Here is a 19,834-nt window from a genome sequence, read left to right on the forward strand (position 1 = left end):
CAGTACTCATGGGAGGGTACTCATGTCACAGTACTCATGTGCTCGTCACACAGGAGGCTCTCAATAAATGATTCTGTTAGTCGCTCAGTTGTGCCCAACTCTTTGTGACCCCATGGACTGCAGCCTACCAGGCTCCTCGGTCCATGGGATTTTCCAGGCAAGGATACTGGAGTGGTTTGCCATTTCCTTCTCCTTCAATTAATGATTGTTCAATAAATACAGAAGTGAATGCAGAGTTAGCTTTCTGGTACAGTGATCCAAGAATTTAGTTAGACTTTTTAGAAAGCCCCTCTGAGTCTGAGTCCCATTGCCATCCTGTGTACTGGGCTCCTCCATCTGGCTGGTGGAAGACAATATGGGGACAGCAACCATGTCACCTTTACTCACCACTGCACTCCCAGGGCCTAGCACAGTACCTGGCACATAACAGGTGCTCAGCCAATATGTGTTGAAAGACTGAATGAACAAAAGAACGAATCTAATTCAGGGTATGAATCTAATACCCTGGAGTCAGGATATTACAGTTGTGCTCTTAATAGCTGGAGGGATTTTGAACTCCTCTTTGTAACTCATCTGGCCCCACCCACCTAGTAGGGTAAAACCACACAAATACACACGGTTATATGAAACTCAATGTGCAGGAATTCGAGGTTATTGCTTATAAGTCATCCTCTGAAGTCTGCTGTCACCTCAGCTCTCCTGATATCCTTGTCAGGCTCTCACACTAGCTGTCTTAGCCCTTATTTCTCGTGCTGTGTGTGTGCAGGAAGTCAGTGAACACCGTTATCTTGTTATTTACCATCGCATTTGGAACCATAGTCTCTGTGGGTTTTGGGTTTTACTTATCTCACTATCATAGATCCACTTGTTCATCTCTAAAAAAGGCAACATCTTCCAGAATGACGGGGGAATCGTCTGAATGGTGACAGTGCTGTCTGTTACTCCCCCCAACAAGACAGGGTGGTGGCAGAGGGCTCCAGCCCTGGCTTGGGGGCCAGCTGGCTCATGACCTTGGGCTGATCTTTTCCTCTCCCTGAGTCTCATTTCTAGGACCCGTTCAGATCTTTAATTCTGTGTCGACACACAGGAGAGGGCTTCCCAGATGCGGAATGATTTTTAAGTGGGTGTATGCTTTTCTGTGAGATTGTAGCTGTCTTTATTTTAAAACTTTTCATTTTAGCTCCTGTTCCAAGTGTAAAAACAACACTAGCAATGAGGAATTAATATTTTGTGATTTATGGGGCATATTATTATTATATCAGAATATGGTAGTTTTTTGTTAAATATATTTTTTTAAAGGGTTGGTGGCTTTCTTAAGAGTGATTTTATTATATCTTGGGGTGTGCCTTTTTTCCCAATCACATAAAGAATAGATCTGTGATTTATAAGGCTCTTGCACTACTGAAGCTGGTCATGAAAGTATTCTAAGGTGTTATATCATTACTAAAAGTGAGGCCTTCCGGAACTTCCAGGTTTCCAAGAATATTGCAGGAGAGATCAAACCGCAAGGTTCTTTCTGCTGCTGCTGCTGCTGCTAAGTCGCTTCAGTCGTGTCCGACTCTGTGCAACCTTATAGATGGCAGCCCACCAGGCTCCGCCGTCTCTGGGACTTTCCAGGCAAGAACACTGGAGTGGGTTGCCATTTCCTTCTCCAGTGCATGAAAGTGAAAAGTGAAAGTGAAGTTGCTCAATCGTGTCTGACTCTTAGCGACCCCATGGACTGGAGCCCACCAGGCTCCTCCGTCCATGGGATTTTCCAGGCAGGAGTACTGGAGTGGGGTGCCATTGCCTTCTCCGAGGTTCTTTCTAGAAGTTAGGATAATCTGACACTAGGTATGCCTATGTCCAGCCACATTTTCAGGGGTCTTAGAAAGGAAAGGGCCCTTAGGGATACACCAGCCCAACTCTGCTGCCGTTTACATGCGGGATACTGAGGCCCAGACAGGAGAAGTGACTGCCCCAGAGCATTCCCTCCACGTCTGTCCCTTGCTCATTCCACATGCCTCACCTGGTCCAAACCCCAGTGTCCCCCAAGTGAACATTGGTGCGCAAACCCAACCATTGCTCATGCCTGGGGCAAACACTTTCTCTGTATCATGATATGCTTTCCAAGGGCCACGTGATGGAAGGGCTGCTGCTAATTCAGCATTCCAACCAGCTCTGCTTGCCTCAGACACTTTTTTTTTTTTTCACCAGCTAGACACTAATATCCAGCAGAGAGTTTATTGGTATAATTTCTTCAGAAAGAGACTGGAAGACTTAGCAAGTTCAAACTTTAACATTTTTTTATCAAGAGTCCCAAATGGCCACCCTTCTCCCCCACCCCGCATCATCACCACCAACCCCGATATGGCTTTCTCTACTACAGGCACTCAGGGCCCGCAGAGCAGAAACAGCACAGGCCAGACCAGCAGGCACGGGACACACTGTCAAATCAACTGAGCAAGCAACCGCCTGGGAGCCATCTTTGTTAAGGGCAAAATAAGCCGCTCATGGCACTGGAGGATACAGAAAAGACAGGACTATCTTGATTCTTCTGAAGGAGTGAGGGAGGCTGGATGGGGTAAAAAACATGTTCTCAGAAGACATGCAAAGAAAGACTTCACAAACAACTAAAGGTGACACAAATATCAGCATCTCCCAAACTTCCCTTTTCAAAGATGGCCACCCCCGCTGTCCATTCAGAGGGAGCACGCAGCAGAATCTACTGGGCGTGGAGAAAGACAGGCAGCGGGAGAGATTTAGTTTTCCACAAAGATTGTTAGCTTTTTTTTTTCTTTATTGATGGAATTTAAAGTGCATATAACTGAAGGCAAAGTCCAAGGCCTAGAGAAAGAGATGAGGCCCAAGAGAGAGGCTCAGAGATTCTAAAGGCGGCAGAAGGATACCCACCTAAAAAGGCCACTTGAGCTGCAAAAAGGATGGAGTGGGGAGACAGAAAATGGGGAAAAGAGAAGGGGAATAGGGGTGGGGTGGGGGTGGGGGAAGCATTTGGGAGGAAGAAGACAAACACCAGTTCAGAAATTCAGACAAAGGTGAGCAGGAGCTAGTCTATATCCCAGGTAAGAAAACGTGGGCTGACCCTAAGGTAGGAACATTAGTTTCAGGAAAGGGAGAAACAGGAAGAGCAATGGCTTCTGACCAGGACACAGCACCCCAGGGGCCCTTCACTTGATGGCAGTAGTGGTGGGGCTTCTCCAAGCCTGTCATGGTCTTCCTTGGAGACCCCACAAAGGTCTAGGGAGATGCCCTCCAGCCAGGAGAAGGCAGGAGCTGAGAACCTCAATTTGGGGCCTCCCAGAACTCCCCAGTGGATGGCAAGTTCCCTTTGCTACTGAACGGTGGACAGGGCCCCACTCACCCACACAGGCCGTGCCGTCCTCATTGGGCTCATAGCCCCGACTGCATCTCTTGTTGGTCCGGCACCTGTAGCTTCCGTACGTGTTGACACACACGGGCTTGTCTCGAGGGCACACGAATGGGAACTGGATGCATTCGTTGGTGTCTGAAAGGTGAGGGGAGCCGCTCACTGGGGGCTGGGGGCAGTGGGTCCTTGCTCAGGTTCTGCTTCCCCACTCCCGCCATGACCTTGGGCATGTCCCTTCTCCCTGGGCCTCAACTTGCTCAGTCTTCTTGGCTGGCTCCTCCTATACTTGACCTTTACACCTTGAGGGCACTCATGTTGTCCTGGGTCTTCTTTTCTATCTCCCACAGTTTCTCTAGGTGGTCCCTTCACATATGGATGATTCCAGGCCTCCTATCTTGAGCTATGACCTCTCCTTGGGGCTCCAGACTCATGAATGTCTACCATGCATCTCAGACTTACTAGGTTGAAATGGAACTCTAGATCCCCTGGCCTTCGAGCCTCTTCTGTCCCCTGTTCCCATCCTCCCCAGCTCAATCAAGGCCACAATCAGTCTCTCGGCTGCTCAAGCAGACATCGGAGAGATTCCTGATTCCTCCAGTTTCCTTAATTTGCAGGCGATTTAACAACAGATCCTGTCAATTCTGGCCCATCGTACCTCTCTCATCTGACCACCTCCCTCTCACTCCTCTGCCACCAGCCTGTCCCCAGCCACCAGCAGCTCTTGCCTGGATTTCTGCAGCTGCATTCTCCTCTCCCCCCTCCCCCTCCCCACACCCCTACCCACTCCCCAGGCCTCCCGGCTTCCCCACTTCCTCCAATCCTATCTGCAATTCAGCAGCCAGGTGATTGTTAAAAATATGAACCATACCATGCCACACTCTTGCTTAACGGCAAAGGGCCCTGAGAACAAAGTCCAGGCTCCCTCCTGGGGACTCCAGATCCTCCCTGATGTGGCATCTGGCTCGTCCATCCTCTCCCATCACTCCGGCCTCCTTCCTGTCCATTTCACACACTGGCAGCCTTTCTCCTGCCGCATGGTCTTTGCTCCCGCTCTCCCCTCTGCTGGGCAAGCTCCTCCCTCCACTCTTTCTATGGCTGGACCCTTCCTGACCTTCAGGTCTCAGCTCAAAGGTCCTCTCCCTGCCCACGTCTTCTAGAAGAGTCTTCAGAGAGCACCTTGCTTAAACGGCTCTTAACTCATCTTGTCCAGCTCTTGGGTCACGTGGTTTGTGGTCGGTCTGCCCGACTAGAATGAACACCCCTCCAGGGCAGATGCCTGACCTGCACCCCCAGCTCCCCACATAGGGTGCTGGGCAGGAGGCACCCAAATGTCTTCTGGGTGATGAAATGAAGAGGCGGCTGCACTGCAGAGGTCACAGGGTCTTCCCAGCACATGGGGAAGATGCTGGAATTTCTGGGTATGTGCACCGTCTGTTTCGAGTGGCCACAGTGGGGACATGAGGAGCGGAGGGAACTAATTTCTTCCTCAAGCCACTCTTCCAGGCATCCTCACCACTTCTTACCTGTGGTCCTTTGCCCAGGCAGTACCCTCCATTGGAACACTTTCTCCCCACTGACTGGCAAGCTCCTCATCACCCCTCAGGTCTCAGCTCAGACCTAAACTATCTCTGGGGCACTTTCTTGGACCCTCACGAGACTGGTTTAGCACCCCACCTTTGTGCTCCTATAGCACCCCCTCTGCACAAGCCCTGCCCAGGCTGTGTGGTCAACCTGTTTCTCTGTGCGTCTGTCCCGCTGGCTCTAAGCTGCAAGAGGGCAGGGATTGTCTCTTTCACTTCACATCTCAGAGCAAACCATTCACCTGGGGCTGATGAGTGGCTGCAGAGGGGCCTTGGGAAGAATGCAGCCTGAGCATCTAAGGGCAGGTGGAGTCCTTGGCCTGACCCCTCACTGCTGGTCCTTAGGATGGAAGACATGGGGTTGAAAGTTTTCTCAGTGCTGAACCTCTAGGCTACCCTTGCCCATTCCAGGCCTTTGAGAGGTTTTAGGAGGTCCCCGGATCCTCACAGAGCTGCCCCACAGAGTCTGGCTGTGCTGCAGTTACCTGCCCCCCAATACTGCAAAAGGCTGCGATCTCCCTTCTGAGCTGTGACCACATGCCACATCCTGGTTTGCTCCAATGCCCCCTGGCTAGCCATGCCCACTCTTGCCTGCCAGCCCCTTTGCTGGCTGCTGTGCTGGATGGAGGATGCATGCCCACCCACCGTGGCTTCCAGGAGCCAGGCCTCCCTGTGTGCTCTGCCTAGGCAGTCGTGTCTCCTCCAGGTGATTGTTCTCTCTGTACTCACGGCAGGGAAGTGCTGCCAATTCCCAGAGCTGTAGTGATTCAGCCTGCAGGCTGCTACCATCATTCCCACCTTGCCGAGTCACCTGGCAGTTGTCTTGGCATCTGAAGCCCCAGGGACAAACAACACATTCCCCTTCTCACCGCTCCCACCGCCCCTTGTCTGCAACCTGAGTCTTCCAGGGCCCAGATTGACCCTCCCCAGCGAGATTCCGGCCTCGGCCTTGTCCTCTGGTACCTGCAGGCAACTCACCCGCACAATGGCCACTTTCCTGCTGGGAGAATCCTTGGCCACACTGCAAGATGGGCAGAAGCAGAGACACTAGTGAGTTGAGAAGATCCCATCTCAGGTCCCCTCCCAGTCACAGCCACAGAGCGGCTGTCACCCTGACCCCACGATAAAGGACTGCTGGCAGCTCGGAATCAGGCAGAGCCCCTCCTGCCAGGATTCCCTTGCCCTGATGAAAGGAGACCTAGGGGGAAGGCCAAGAACAGCCTGAACAAACTCCTGCTCATCTCCCTCACGTGGGATCCACAGGCTTGCCCCGTGACCCCCAAAAGAGTCTGTCCCTCTTATGGCATCACCTGAGACAAGCTGGGTCTCAGAAAGGCAAAGTGTAAAGAGGGCTGGACAAGGTCACTCCCCACACCCCTTTCTCTGAGAACCTTCCCCACTCGTGGGGCCGGGGTGCCTGCAAGCCAGGCCATCACCCCACCTTGGGGCAGGGCTGGCTGGATAAGAGGTGGACATCTCATCCAGAGGACTGACTCAAAGGCTTTGCAGCTGGAATTTGATCTAAGTGAGGCGAAGACAGAGGAGCCTGGTCACTCTAGGCTATGGGGGCTTCGCTAGGTCTCTGTGGAGGTCTCAGCAGCCTGGTGGCTGGGGGCGGTGGTTGGGACTCAGAACACTACACAAGACAGAAAATGTCAACTGTTGGAACTGATGAATGATGGCTGCTGGTGAGGATTACTGAGGAAGGATAATGCTCCCCCCAGAGCCAGCGCACTAAAGACAGAGGTCCATGAGCTCCTGGGGCCACCAAACTGCCATGGCTCTAGCTCATCCCGAGTGTCCCTTGCTTTTCGTGAGCTCCCCTGGAACCTCCCTGTAAGTCCCCTTGTCTGTGTGAGTTCAAGTGGCTCCTATTATCTGCAATGGCGTGATCCTCTCTGGACAGGGGCCCAGGGCTCTTCCTAGGAGTCTGCAGAGGCAACAGGAGGCTGTGTCAGAGCCTTGGAAAGAATCAGAGATGAAGCAGGAGACCTGGGGCCAGTCCTTAACTCTGCTCACAAATGGCTGCGCAGTTTTGGTGGGTTCTCTTTCTTGGTCTCAGTTTACCTTCTCTGTAAAATGGGTGAAAAATGCTTGCCCTTCCAACACATTTCCAAAGAAATCCTCTACGATTTCTTTGAGGAGTAGAAGAGCTGTGGGTGTGATAGTGGTGTGGAAACTACAAATGGAGGAGTCACTATGAAGCCTGCCCTTTGCTAAGAAGATTTCCATCATTCTAGAAACAAAGTCTGCAATTCCTAGGAATCCAGCTTCAGCCCGCAGGGTTGTGGGAGGGGCCTGCTTGTTTGGCTCTGAGGTCCAGATGCCTCCGCTTACCTCCAGGTTGGCTGGGTTCTGAGGTCTGTCATCATCCCGGGGATAGGGAATCTCCAGCACCGAGTTCATCTCCGAGCTGGCCACGTTCCTGCTGGCCATCTTGCCATCTGGCCATGTCACCTCCACGCTGCTGGCTTCATCCTTCCCTGTGGGAAGAAAGGAGAAATGATCAGCCGCAGAGGAGAGTGCGGGGTGGGGAGGGATTCTCTGCAAGGGTGTCATCATTCATTTGTTCACCTGATAAAAATCATGAACTGAACACTGTTCTAAGTGCCGGGGAAATAGTGAACAAAGCTGACGAGATCCTGCTCCTTTAGGACAACGCCATCCAAGAGAACTTGCGCAGTGATGGTGATGTTCTCTACCTATCCGTCAGCCATGGTAGTGGCTTGCCATAGGTGGATGCTGAGCTCTGGTGTGGCACTGGCATGATAAGGGACTGGATTTTAAATTCTATTTAAAATAGAATTATTTAACCACTAACCTAGTGGCTACCATATCAGACAGTGCGGTTCTAGAACTTACATTCTAGTGGCTAGGCCAATGGGCAGGAGGCTGTTTTGGGGGAGAGGGTTAAACCTGGTGGTAAACAGGCTGACTTTGGAGTCCTGGGTTAGAATCTTGGCTGTACCATTTACCTAGCATGTTGGGAAAGAAAGAGTGGGGGTGGGGCATCTGGGAGACCTGGGGACAATGATCAGCTTTACAGCTGATTTGCTTTTTAATATTGGGTATATTCCATTGATTTGCATTTACACTGATAGTTAAAGTCTGCAAGGGGCCGTCACTGGGAAAGTCTCTGTTTTCAGGGAGCTTCCACTCTAGTGGGGATAGATAGGCACACAGATGAACCAATAAACAATGCCAGATATTGACAAGCTCTGTGAAGAAGACAAAAATAGGGTGATGAGATAAACAGGAAGTAAGAGTTATTGGGGGCATTTTCTCGTCAAGGTGATGAGGGACAGGTTCTTGGAGATAAGATATTTGAGTTGAGCTGCATATAAAAGCTGAGGTGACAAAGGGCACAAGAGAAAGACCAATTTGAGAAGCAACAGTAAGAACTGGACATGGAACAACTGACTGGTTAGAAATTGGAAAAGGAATATGGCCATGCTGTATATTGTCACCCTGTTTATCTAACTTTTATGCAGAGTGCCTCATATGAAATGCTGGGCTGGATGAATCACAAGCTGGAATCAAGATTGCCGGGAGAAATATCAATAACCTCAAATATGCACATGATGTCACTCTAATGGCAGAAAGTGAAGAGGAAATAAAGAGTCTCTTGATGAGGGTAAAAGAGGAGAGTGAAAAAACTGGCTTAAATCCCAACATTCAGAAAACTAAGATCATGGAATCCAGACCCATCACTTTATGGCAAATAGCAGAGGAAAAAGTGGAAGCAGTGACAGATTTTCTCTTTTTGGACTCCAAAATTACTGTGGACAGTGACTGCAGCCATGAAATTAAAAGACACTTGCTCCTTGGAAGAAAAGCTATAACAAACCTAGAAAGTGTATTAAAAAGCAGAGATAGCACTCTGCAGACAAAGGTCTACATAGTAAAAGCTATGGTTTTTCCAGTAGTCATGTCTAGATACGACAGCTGGACTGTAAAGAATGCCAAGCACTGAAGAATTGATGCTTTCGAATTGTGGTGTTGGAGAAGGCTCTTGAGGGTCCCTTGGACTGCAAGGAGATCCAACCAGTCCATCCTAAAGGAAATCAACCCTGAATATTCATTGGAAGGACTGATACTGAAGCTGAAGTTCCAATTCTTTGGCTACCTGATATGAAGAGCCAACTCACTGGGAAAAGACCCTGATGCTGGGAAAGATTGAAGGCAGGAGGAGAAGAGGATGGCGGAGGATGAGATGGATAGATAGCATCATTGATTCAATGGACATGAATTTGAGCCAACTCCAGGAGATAGTGAAGGACAGGTGAGCCTTCTTGTGCTGCAGTCCATGGGGTCACGAAGAATCAGACACAGCTTAGCAACTGAACAACAACAAAGCTGAAATGTTTACAGAAAATAATGGTGGTGAAACTCAGGGAATATTCATTGTGAATACATCTGCACACATCCTTAAAGCAACGTGTTACATCACTGGCAGAAAGCAGGTTGGAAAGATTTATCAGGTGTTTAGGCATCGTCAAAGCTGGCCCCGGCTTCCTGCTTAAAGCAACAGGCCTGTCACTGAGACAAGGTCAGGCTAATGGTGATGGATTGGGGTGGAGAAGAGTGGGAGCTGGGCCTCACCTGCTGGGAGAAGCCTTTCCCCAGTCAGTCACCTGGGAAAGAGGGCAGTGCTCAGTACAGGTGGGAGGGATGCTGCAGCCCTCTCATTGTCATCCCCCAGGGCTGACTAGACGTGGGCTTGGTGCTCAGGGCTCCACAAATTTGCACACTCCCCCAAGCATCAGTCGAGGGCTGAGAAAAAAGTCACCCACATGTGTGTGCTACTTTCTCCTCAATGCATATAGAGACTGTCACAAAACAAGTGAAATTGAAAAGTGCTGTCGAATTTATAGCAGCTTTTGGTCATTACTGTCCACCAATGGATTTTTTTTACAATGATTGCTGCGATGGGGGCGGAGGGTGGTCTGTATAACATTTTCGTGTATGCACGGGGTTCCCGTATTTTAGAAAAGGGAGCAGGGGGAGAAGGGGGTTATGAGAAATGTTTTCTGGCTTAATAGAGTTGACCTCGGAACCGGTAAGCCACGGGCCTGGAAGGGGAGAGTCTCCATGGGGAGAGAACCTGCATGCACTTTGGGGGAATCAATACACAGATTCCTGTGTTGGAATATACCTCCACCTCTATGTAGAGATCCCCCTGGGGTCAGAGCTAACACCACACAGTGTGGAAGGACCCTGCTGCAGCTTTCTCCCCGAGTCCCAGTGCATCAGTCTGGAGCTTCCAGAGAAAGGTGCATCTTGAGAGCCACACTGTCCACTTTCTGAGCCTCCCTGGGTTTGCTTCTCTTCTGCTCCCTCCAACCCAAGGCCTCCAGAGAAGTCCTTCCTCTGGCCGTCATGAATTAATGAGGGCAGGGACCAGCCACCACCCTCCGGAAGTGTCAAAGATGAGCAGCCCCTGCCCCTGTGCCGGCGATGGGGCAGCAGCACCAGAGAGAGGTGCCTTGAGCAGAGACCCCCCACATGCCACCGAGACCCCCAGACAGGATGCAGCTTCCCTCCCCACGGAGATTCTCCCCTTCCAGGCTGGGGGCTTACTGGTTCTGGGATTGGCTCTATTAAGCCAGAAAACATTTCTCATAACCTCCTCCTTCCCTGCTCCCTCCTACCACAATAATTTATTTTGGGGAAGGGGGTGAAAATAGGATTGGGGGTGTCAACCGCCCATTCTTTTTCTGTTTGGAAGTAGTCTCTTGAGGTTCAAGAGATTTAGCATGTTTAGGGTGTTCAGTGCCCAAACTAAGTGGCAGATGTAAAAAGTAAACATTTTTCTATGTTTAAAAAAAAAAAAGGAGACAAAGAAGAACAAATGTTTCTCGCCTAAGCCAACAGAGCAGCTACACGAATACATTTTCCAGCCTGACAGAAGTGCCACAAATAACTCAAGAGCTGTCGAATATTCATAGACAATCACAAATTTACATCCTGCATCTGAATCCTGCTTCCTCTCTTCCTCCAGACGCAGGGATCCGCAGGACTAGGATAGAAGTCAGCCATGGGAAGGGCACATCTCCACAGGACTCTCTCTTTTGTTACTGATTCTTTGGGGGCCTCCGTTTCCTCATCTGTAAGATGGGAGCTCTAGCCTATCCAGGAAGGACAGTCTTTCCTTGGATGTGAGTGCTGCCCTAGCCAATTTTGACCCTTAGCATCCCCATCATCTCTTAGACATGGGGGGCATCCTGCAGTTCCCAAAGGGCTTCCCCTTGTTGCCAATAATACTACAGAATATGCATTCCAAACTGCACGCCGTGATTCTCAGTGTCAGGGCACTGGATCCTCATGGCAGCCCCCTGAGAAAATACTAGTTTTATAATTTCCATCTTAGAATCAAAGGGGATGAGACTTAGAGGAGTGAAGGGCATTGCTCACAGCTACCCAGAGAGGGAATGTCTGATCCGGAAGCCCACACCTGCTAAACCCTTATTCTACTGCCCACCCCAGCCCCATGACCAAACCACCATGGACCAAGCATCATGCAGGGAGCTGGGATTCAGCAGGAAGGAGACAGACCTAGGACCCATCCTGAAGGAGCTGAGCCCTGTGGGGGCAATGAACACAGTGATTACGTTAAAACAACTGGGAAAGTGCACATATAGTATCAGTACCTCTTGGTGAGAGAGGCGGGTGTTAAAAGTCATTTTGTTGGAGGATACAGGAGGAATAAGAGCTTGGGAGGCACAGAAGGGAAGGGAAGGACGTTCCAGGAAGTGGAAAAGAGATAGAGGCAAAAGTATAGAGATATGAAAAGGACATGCGTTGTTGACGACTGGGGAGAAGTTCAAAGTGGGTGAAGCAGGGTGTGAGCTTGGGCGTTAAGTGGGGTGGGTGGGAGAGGAGATGGGGAGGAACTTGGAACTCTCAAAGGTGTGACTGATTGAAGCCTCTTAATTACTCCATGAGGGAGAATTTACACCCACTCCCTGGATGTAGACACTGAGGCTTGGCAAGGTGCAGGGAACTGCAGGTGTTTGAGCTCGGACTGGAACCCAGGCTCCTGCCCCCAGGCCCGGCCGTTCCCTCTGCCCCAGAAATTTCAAGTCTTCCTGCAGTTGCACAAGCCAGGGGGCCCGGCCACCAGACACTACACAAGGGCAGCCTTTAAGTTGGCCAGACTGCCGGGCCTGTGTGTCTGGGAGCAGAGGAGGCCCCATTAAGAGCAGCAGGGAGTCGCCTCTGGCAGCTTTTAAAGGACAAAGGCCAAAGAGGCACAGAGAATTGCGCTTTTCAGAAGAATCACAAGCAAAACAGATGGTGGGAAATACAGTTGGTGGAATATTTTTGCACTTTATTAAAGCGATTTTTATGTGGGCCACTGAATTTTCCTTTCCTAAAAGAGCACCAGCCGGCTGGGAGTCAGCTCTGAGTCACTTGCGAACAATCAGTTGAAGGAAGGAGGGGTGTATGTGTAGGGGATGGGGGTGCCATCAAAGCCTGGGGTGGGTTGGCCCAGGGGGTGAGCCCAAGTGGGAGGCTGGTGGAGAAAGGAGATTATTGACATTTGTTTTCAGGTATTGGCTTTGGTAGAGCTGCCTTAGCTCTCTGCTAGCCCAGGACCAGAGAGTCTGGGTATGGGCTACATGGGGTGGGTATGCGGGGGTTGAGGTGTTGGGGTTCAGAGCAACCCAAGTCCAGCAAGGTACTCAACAGGGGTTGTGAGCAGAAATGCTTGTTTATGAGGCTGGCTGGCCGTCTGCACTGGGAGGACCAGGGGAAGGGCAGGACAGGGTGGGGGATGGTGGAAGGAGGCCAGGGAGCTCCCCTAGCAGGGGTGCATGGGAGGTTTTACAGGATGAAGCTGAGAGCGCTCTGCATAAGAGTGGCCCGCTGAGAACCCCTGCCCCCTGAAGCATGAAACGCAGCAAGTTCCCTGAGTTTTACTGTGTGATGTGATGCAGTCTGGACCCTTAGGCATGCACGTGAGGGTCTGAGAAGCTGAGTCCTCTAAGCACAGCTCAGTGCTGACCATGCAAAGGCCCGCAGCATGGGAAGGCGCTGGTTCCCCAGCCAGTGGCCCAGGAGCTGAGAGGAGCTGGCCAGGTATGTGTGGGAGAGAACTGCCGCAGGGAGGGGGCTGGCTGCTGACCATGGACAAGCTGATCACCACACTTTGCTGCAAAATCAGGAGGAGGCAGGAGTGGTTTTGGAGGCAGGAAGGAACAGGGTCAGGGGAGCATTATGGGTGGTGGAGGGGGCTTCCTGCAGCCCTCTGCCCTCCTGCACAGTCTTGGGCGGGGGCGGGGCCCACCTCTTCTTCCTAGTCCTACTGACATCAGGACAGCCCTTTCTGCATTCCTGTTCTGGACCTGCCCCTGCTCACTACAAATACGACCAAACAAACTATTCCGGACTGGAAACCGTCCTACTGTCCATCAGCAGGGGGCTTGCTAAATAAATTATGGATGCAGCCACACAATAAAATACTGTGAAGCACTAAAGGAAAACAAAGGAGATATACACAGACTTGGAATAATGTCCAGGATATACTGTTAAGAGAGGGAGGGGGGGAGAAAAGCAAGTTTGGGAATAATAGGGAGAGTATAATAATTTCCGTTAAAAAAGCTTTCGAGGCATATTTATTTATAAATGTGCTCCTGTGTATTTTGCATGCAATAAAATCTTATCAAAAAGTGTGGAATTGGGAAGAGGCTGCCCCCGACTACCTATTGAAACTGCTCCCTGACTGTTCCCTTCTGCATTCCTAATTCCTTTACCCTGTTCCACATTTTCTTTTTTCATAGCACTTAATGTCTTCTAACCTTTCATATATTTACCTAGTTGTTATGTTTATTAGGTATCATATGTGACTCCTCCTTCCACTAGAATGTAAGGTCACCCACGGCAAGGATCTTCCTTCAGTTAGTGTTTGGCATGTAGTAGGTGCTCAGCAAGCAGCTACTAAATGAATCCCATGATCCTGGGGGAGGGTGAAGAGAGAATGTTTCCTTTTTGCTTAATATTCCACACGTAGTGGCAAGATTGTAGGTTATTTTTACTTTCTTTTTTTATGGTGTTATACTTTCTAATTTTCCTATAATCAATATACATTATTCTTACAGTCAGGAAAAAAATACAAAACTAAAGCTTTCTAAAAAAATTGCATATGCTGCTCTCCCTGCAGGGCTCTAGGTGCCAGTCTGGTGCCCCTGGAGAGGTTCCTGGGCTCCTCCACGGTCCTCCCTCCCCCACAACCCCCCTCCCACTGAAAGCTGAGCCTGGCTGTGGCTTTCCCCGCTCTGCGAGCCCCTCCATTCTGCCCACACTCTCCGCGGGGCTCTGGGAGCCCCTGACAGGTTGGCCCTGGCCTTCCTTTTCAGACTCTGCTCCCACCAGACCCTTCCCGTCCCGTGGACATCGTGAACACTCTCACCTCTGGCCTTTGTTCAAGCCAGGCCAGCCCCTGGATGCCCCCTTCAGCCCCCATTAATGCCTTACACATTCCTACCATCCTTCTAGACCTAGTTCAAGGCCCACTCCTTGCTCAGAGCAGACTGGGTTTCTCCTGTCTCGGTCCTCTTACAGCCTCTGGGCCAGTGTGATGGAGCACCCAAATGTGCTTGTGACCAGAGCTCCTGTGTCCCCTGGCTTCTCTCACAGGACTGTGAGCCTGGAGGGCAGGGAGCATTTCCTTGTTCCATCTGTCTCTTGACCACATCTCTTGGTCTCCTCTGTGCCCCATTTCTGTTTCCCCACTGTTCTCTCTTTCCGCAATCCTTCCTTCCCATCTGGCTTTCCCATCGGTTCCCTCTCCCCCTGCCCCACTACTGGCCCCTCCATCAGTCAGGAAGGCCTGCGCTGTGCTGGATTCATGAAGATCCTCCTGGATGTGGGGGTGTCGAAGCTTCAGGGTGGAGCCTCCTGCCCCTCGCCGTGTCCCCACCTGTTGGCCCTGCTGCCTGCTGAGCGGCCTTAGAAAGTCTCACTGCCAGGCCCACGATTGACCCACTGGGGCCTGTCTCCAAGTGTAGTCTTCCTTCTGTACCTCTCTGGGAGTGGATCCATTGGCAAGGAGGCTGCAGAGGACCCGTGCAGCAGTCTGAAGCAGAGTTCAGACCCAGAACAAACCCCATGGCCATGCAGAAGAGCAAGGATTGGCAGTTCGGGCTGTCACGAGTCCCAACCAGGAGCAGCCTCCATAACCTGAGCTGTGGAGGCAGATAGTTGGGAAGAGGCATGGAGGCTCTTGGGCCCCCGTGATACCATCCCAGCTGAAGAAGCAGATCTGTTTTCTTGGCAGGGACAGATACTAGCCAGAAAAGAGGCCCAATAAGACCCACAATACATACCTCAAAATAGCAGAGTCAGCTCAAGGGGTGAGGGGAAGGAGAAACCAGCCCCGGTCCTGGTCTCAACATTGATTTGCTTTGTGAGCCTCAATTTCTTTATCTGTACAATGGGGTGTGGGTTGATAGCCAAGCCAGATATCTGGATAAACATCCCACCTGTGAGACCATGGCTGTCACCGTGGTATGGATGGGCTCACTTGGGTCATTTGGTAACTGAGGGGTCGTGGATGCCCAGTGAGAAAGGGGCAGAGCAGGACCCTGGCTGGCTGCGTACAGAACAGCTATGGGAGTCCAGCAGTCAAATCACAGTGGTTAAGACCCCAGACTGTGGTGTTCAAGGAGATGGGGTCCAAATCCAGTCCTCCCTATCTTCTGGAGGTATGACTTAACCTCAGTCGCAGTTTCTGGACCTGTAAAATGGGGCTATGATTCTTAGTTCATCCTGTCGTGGTGAGACTGGAATAAGGTATCTTAGGTAAAGCATTTAGACCAGTGTCAGGCATACACTAAACACTTGATTAATGTTGACTACTACTATATTGTAAGAGAGGACTATGTATTTAAAAGTCATCTTAGAACTTTCCTGGTGGTCCAGTGGCTGGAACTCTGTGTTCTGTGTAGGGAGACCAGGTTCAATCCCTGGTTGGGGAATGAGATCTTGCATGTAGCAACTAAGACCTGATGCAGCCAAATAAATAAATAGATACATATTTAAAAATAAAATAAAAGTCATCTTGTACCATTAGGGCCAGCATAGTAAATGGCTGCCTTAAAAGTGATAGACTTCCAATACCCGGTTGACCCACCCAGGGTGAAATAGCCTGAGAAAATGCTCATATAACCAGGCCCCGGGTCCCCTAAAAATTTATGCTTCTTTTTCAGATGACATAAATATTATGTGTTGCCTATAAAAATTGGAAAACACATACACACATACACAAAATATGAAAGTGAAATGAAGTGTTAGTCACTCAGTCGTGTCCAACTCTACAACCCCATGGGTTGTAGCCTGCCAGGCTCCTCTGTCCATGGAATTCTCCATGCAACAATATGGAGTGGGTAGCCATTCCCTTCTCCAGGGGATCTTCCTGACCCAGGAACTGAATCTGAGTCTCCTTTATTGCAGGCAGATTCCTTACCGTCTGAGCCACCAGGGAAGCCCAAAATACTGAAGACAAAGTATGGAAGAAAATAAAAATCACCTGCCCAGTTAGGTCTGGGTTTGAATCTCAGCTCTGCCATTTATGTGACTGGGGAATGTTTAACGGTTCTGATCCTCAGGTTTCCCATTTGTAAAATGGGGATAAATCATGCCCATATCAAAGGGTAATCATAAGGATGAAGTGAAATAATAAGAGTAAAATGTCACCACACCTAGAACAAGAAAGAATTACCACATGGATCCAGCCACTCAAGGAGAACCACTGTTCACACTTTTTGCATTTTCTTTTAGCTTTTTTCTATGCTCATATGATGTATATATAATATTAACATACACATATATATTTGTTAATTTGAGACCGTATTGCCTACTCTTTTTATGTTAATATCATGAGGTGCTAACATAAGGGGGAGGGTATCTGATTTTGAACCTAGGTATATTTGACTCAAATGGTTTCCTTTCTTTTTTTTTTTTTAATACTTATTTTATTTTCCATTTTTGTCCATGCCACATGGCATATGGGATCTTAGTTCCTCAGCCAGGGATTGAACCTGCACCTCCTGCATGGGAAGCACAGACTCTTAACTCTGGACTGCCAAGGGACGTTCCTTAAATATTTTCCTTAATCGTTGTGTTTTAGTAAAGACACTGTTGCCCCCATCCCCCACCCCGTAATGTTTCTCGACACTTTTTCCATTATTGTGCTTCTTCCCCAAGAAGACCTTTTACAACTTTTCCCCCCTAATTCCCTTCCTTAGTGCATTTCTTTAAAAATGCTTTATTTTGATGAATTATTGATTCACACGAAGTTGTAAAAGATAGTACAGAGTGGTTCTGTATGCCTTTCATCTAGTTGCCCACATATACCTAATGTTACATATACCTTATGTAACTATAATACAACATCAAAACCAGGAAGTTGACATTGGCACAATGTGTGTGTATAAGTTCTCTGTTCTTTATCACCCATTGAATTGTGCAGCTCCCACCACGATCAAAACACAGAACTGCTCCATCACCTCCTTGGGGTTCTCCCTTTAAAGTCATACCCACTCCTCCCCCTTTCACCATTTCTAACCCCCAGCAACTACTGATCTATTTTCCATCTCTATAATTTTGTCATTTTGAGACTATTATATAAATGGAATCAATAGTATGTGACTTTCTGAGACTGACTTCACCATCCCCCACCCCACCACCACTCATCATAATACACATGAGAGCTATCCAAATTGTTGCATGTATCAATGGTTCATTCCTTTTTACTGCTGAGTAAGCTTCCCCAGTGACTTAGCTGGTAAAGAATCCACCTGCAATATGGGAGACCTGGGTTCGATCCCTGGGTTGGGAAGATCCCCTGGAGAAGGGAGTGGCTACCCACTCCAGTATTCTGGCCTGTAAAGTCCATGGGGACACGATTGAGTGACTTTCACTTTTCAATATTCCATGGTGTGGATGGACGGCAGCTTGTTAACCCATTAACCCACGGATGGACATTGAGGCTGTTTCCAGTTTGGGCTATTAGAGACAAAGTTACTATGAACAATCATGCATAGATTTTTATGTGGACATAAGTTTTCATTTACATGAGATAAATGCCCAGCAGTGCAACTGCTAGGTCTTGTAGACTGAGCAACTTTCATAGTAGTTGTACAGTATAGTTTTTTTTTTTTTGTCTTAAAAGAAACTGCCAAACTATTTTCCAGAGTAGATGTACTAGCAGTGAATGAGAGATCCAGCTTCTCCACATCCTTGCCAGCATTTGGCATTGTCACTTTTGTTACTTTAGCTATACTAATAGAGGTATAGTGATATTTTATTAATACCACAGGTATACTGCATATCCGTTTATGTTATATATATATGTATACACACAGATATACTATACATATTTATATATACTTATATGTGTGAGTGCTCAGTTGCTCAGTTGTTTCTGACTCCTTGTGACCTCATGGACTGTAGCCCGCCAGGCTCTTCTGTCCATGGGATTCTCCAGGCAAGAATACTGGAGTGAGTTGCCATTTCCTTCTTCAGGGCATCTTCCTGGCCCAGGGATTGAACCCATGTCTCCTGTGTCTCTTGTACTGGCAGTCAGATTCCTTACCACTGAGCTGCCTGGGGATCCCATACATACATATATATACATACATAAAAGAGTAGAAGATTTTTCAATCCCCCTCTCCCAGTCAAGAACCTATTTTTACCTTCTTGGGGATGGCATCACCGCCATGCTTCTCCCAAGCCTTTTAGCTAAGAGAAGGCACCCAGGGTTTGCTGAGACACTTTAATTGCTGAACCAACACCCAGGCATCCGGGGAAGCAGCTGGTGTGGACAGGTTTGGTGTAGCCATTGTTTGAAGAACAAGGCCATAGCCTTGAACAAATGAATTAAATACTCTGACCCCAGGGTGAACTGCTTCATCAGAGGCACTAGGATGGGGACCCCAGCAAGAAGTGGAGCATAAAGAGCCTCCATTCTGAGTTCAGGTTCATCTCAAAGCAGGGTGGCCTCCAGTAGCTAGTGGTACCTGAAAGATGCTCAGGCTGTGAGCCCTGCATTTCAGGGGGCTCTACAGAGCCCTGCATCCCACTGCCCTGACAAGAGCCCACAGCACTCCCTAACCAGCACCACCCCCGCCACCCCTGCGCCCTGACTCACCCAAGCCAAAGTGAGCCACGGGCTCCATCTCGCACAGGTAGCCTGAGCCCCCATCGATGATCCTCAGGTGCGCCCCGCTCTTCTTGGTGTAGAGCACGACCTTGGCACCCCTGGCGAAGGCCCCAAAGCGGGTTCGTGGCACCACCCTCAGCCAGTTGTTGCTGAAGCCCTGTAGCGGGGGAGGAACGCAGGTCTGGGCATCAGCCGGGCGGGTGGAAGGATCAGAGAGGAGGAAGAAGGGGAGAAGAGAAGGGGCAGAGGAAAGAGAGGAGGGGGGAGCCAGGCAGGGAGGGTGAACAAGGCGGACTGACTGATTGAAGCTTGCCAGGAGCAGCTCTGCAGAAGAGCAGGGAAAGCCAATTTGGTGTCTTATTGTTTAGTCACTCAGTCGTGTCTGTCTCTTTGCGACTCTGTGGACTGTAGCCTGCCAGGCTCCTCTGTCCATGGGATTTCCCAGGCAAGAATACTGGAGTGGGGTGCCGTTTCCTTCTCCAGGGGATCTTCCTGAAAATAGGCTCAGGGAAAAGAGTTTTTGGAGAGGGGCAGAAGACTTCTCTGAGAGGCAGCCCTTCTCGGGCGCTTACTGTCTGGGACCTCATATGCTTCCTCCCTGGGATGTCCGTTTCCTGCCATTCCGGTCAAACAAGCACCCCGGGCTCCTCTGTTCTGTTCCTCTGTTTGTCCCAGGCCCAGGGGAGCATGCCAGGCACTGCTCTGAGGGTCCCCAGGTCCAGG

At 49.7% G+C, this 19,834-nt stretch overlaps 1 protein-coding gene across 2 annotated transcripts in view; it reads right to left on the reverse strand.

Annotated features, from left to right (window-relative positions):
* Window positions 1-2,216: 2,216 nt before the first annotated feature.
* Window positions 2,217-19,834, reverse strand: part of CRTAC1 (cartilage acidic protein 1) — a 153,615-nt gene continuing 135,997 nt past the window's right edge. Inside the window, exons 11-15 of one of the 2 annotated variants that reach the window (XM_061162328.1) lie at window positions 19,100-19,268; window positions 7,285-7,430; window positions 5,926-5,968; window positions 3,362-3,505; window positions 2,217-2,554 (exon numbers count right to left, since the gene is read on the reverse strand). In XM_061162328.1, the coding sequence (XP_061018311.1) occupies window positions 2,523-2,554; window positions 3,362-3,505; window positions 5,926-5,968; window positions 7,285-7,430; window positions 19,100-19,268 (534 nt within the window). In that variant the 3' untranslated portion in view covers window positions 2,217-2,522. Of the gene's footprint in view, window positions 2,555-2,791; window positions 2,911-3,361; window positions 3,506-5,925; window positions 5,969-7,284; window positions 7,431-19,099; window positions 19,269-19,834 lie in introns of those variants that run through there. The other variant, XM_061162327.1, reaches the window with a different exon arrangement.

Source organism: Dama dama, chromosome 15 (genome assembly GCF_033118175.1).
Source record: "Dama dama isolate Ldn47 chromosome 15, ASM3311817v1, whole genome shotgun sequence".
Taxonomy (NCBI): domain Eukaryota; kingdom Metazoa; phylum Chordata; class Mammalia; order Artiodactyla; family Cervidae; genus Dama; species Dama dama.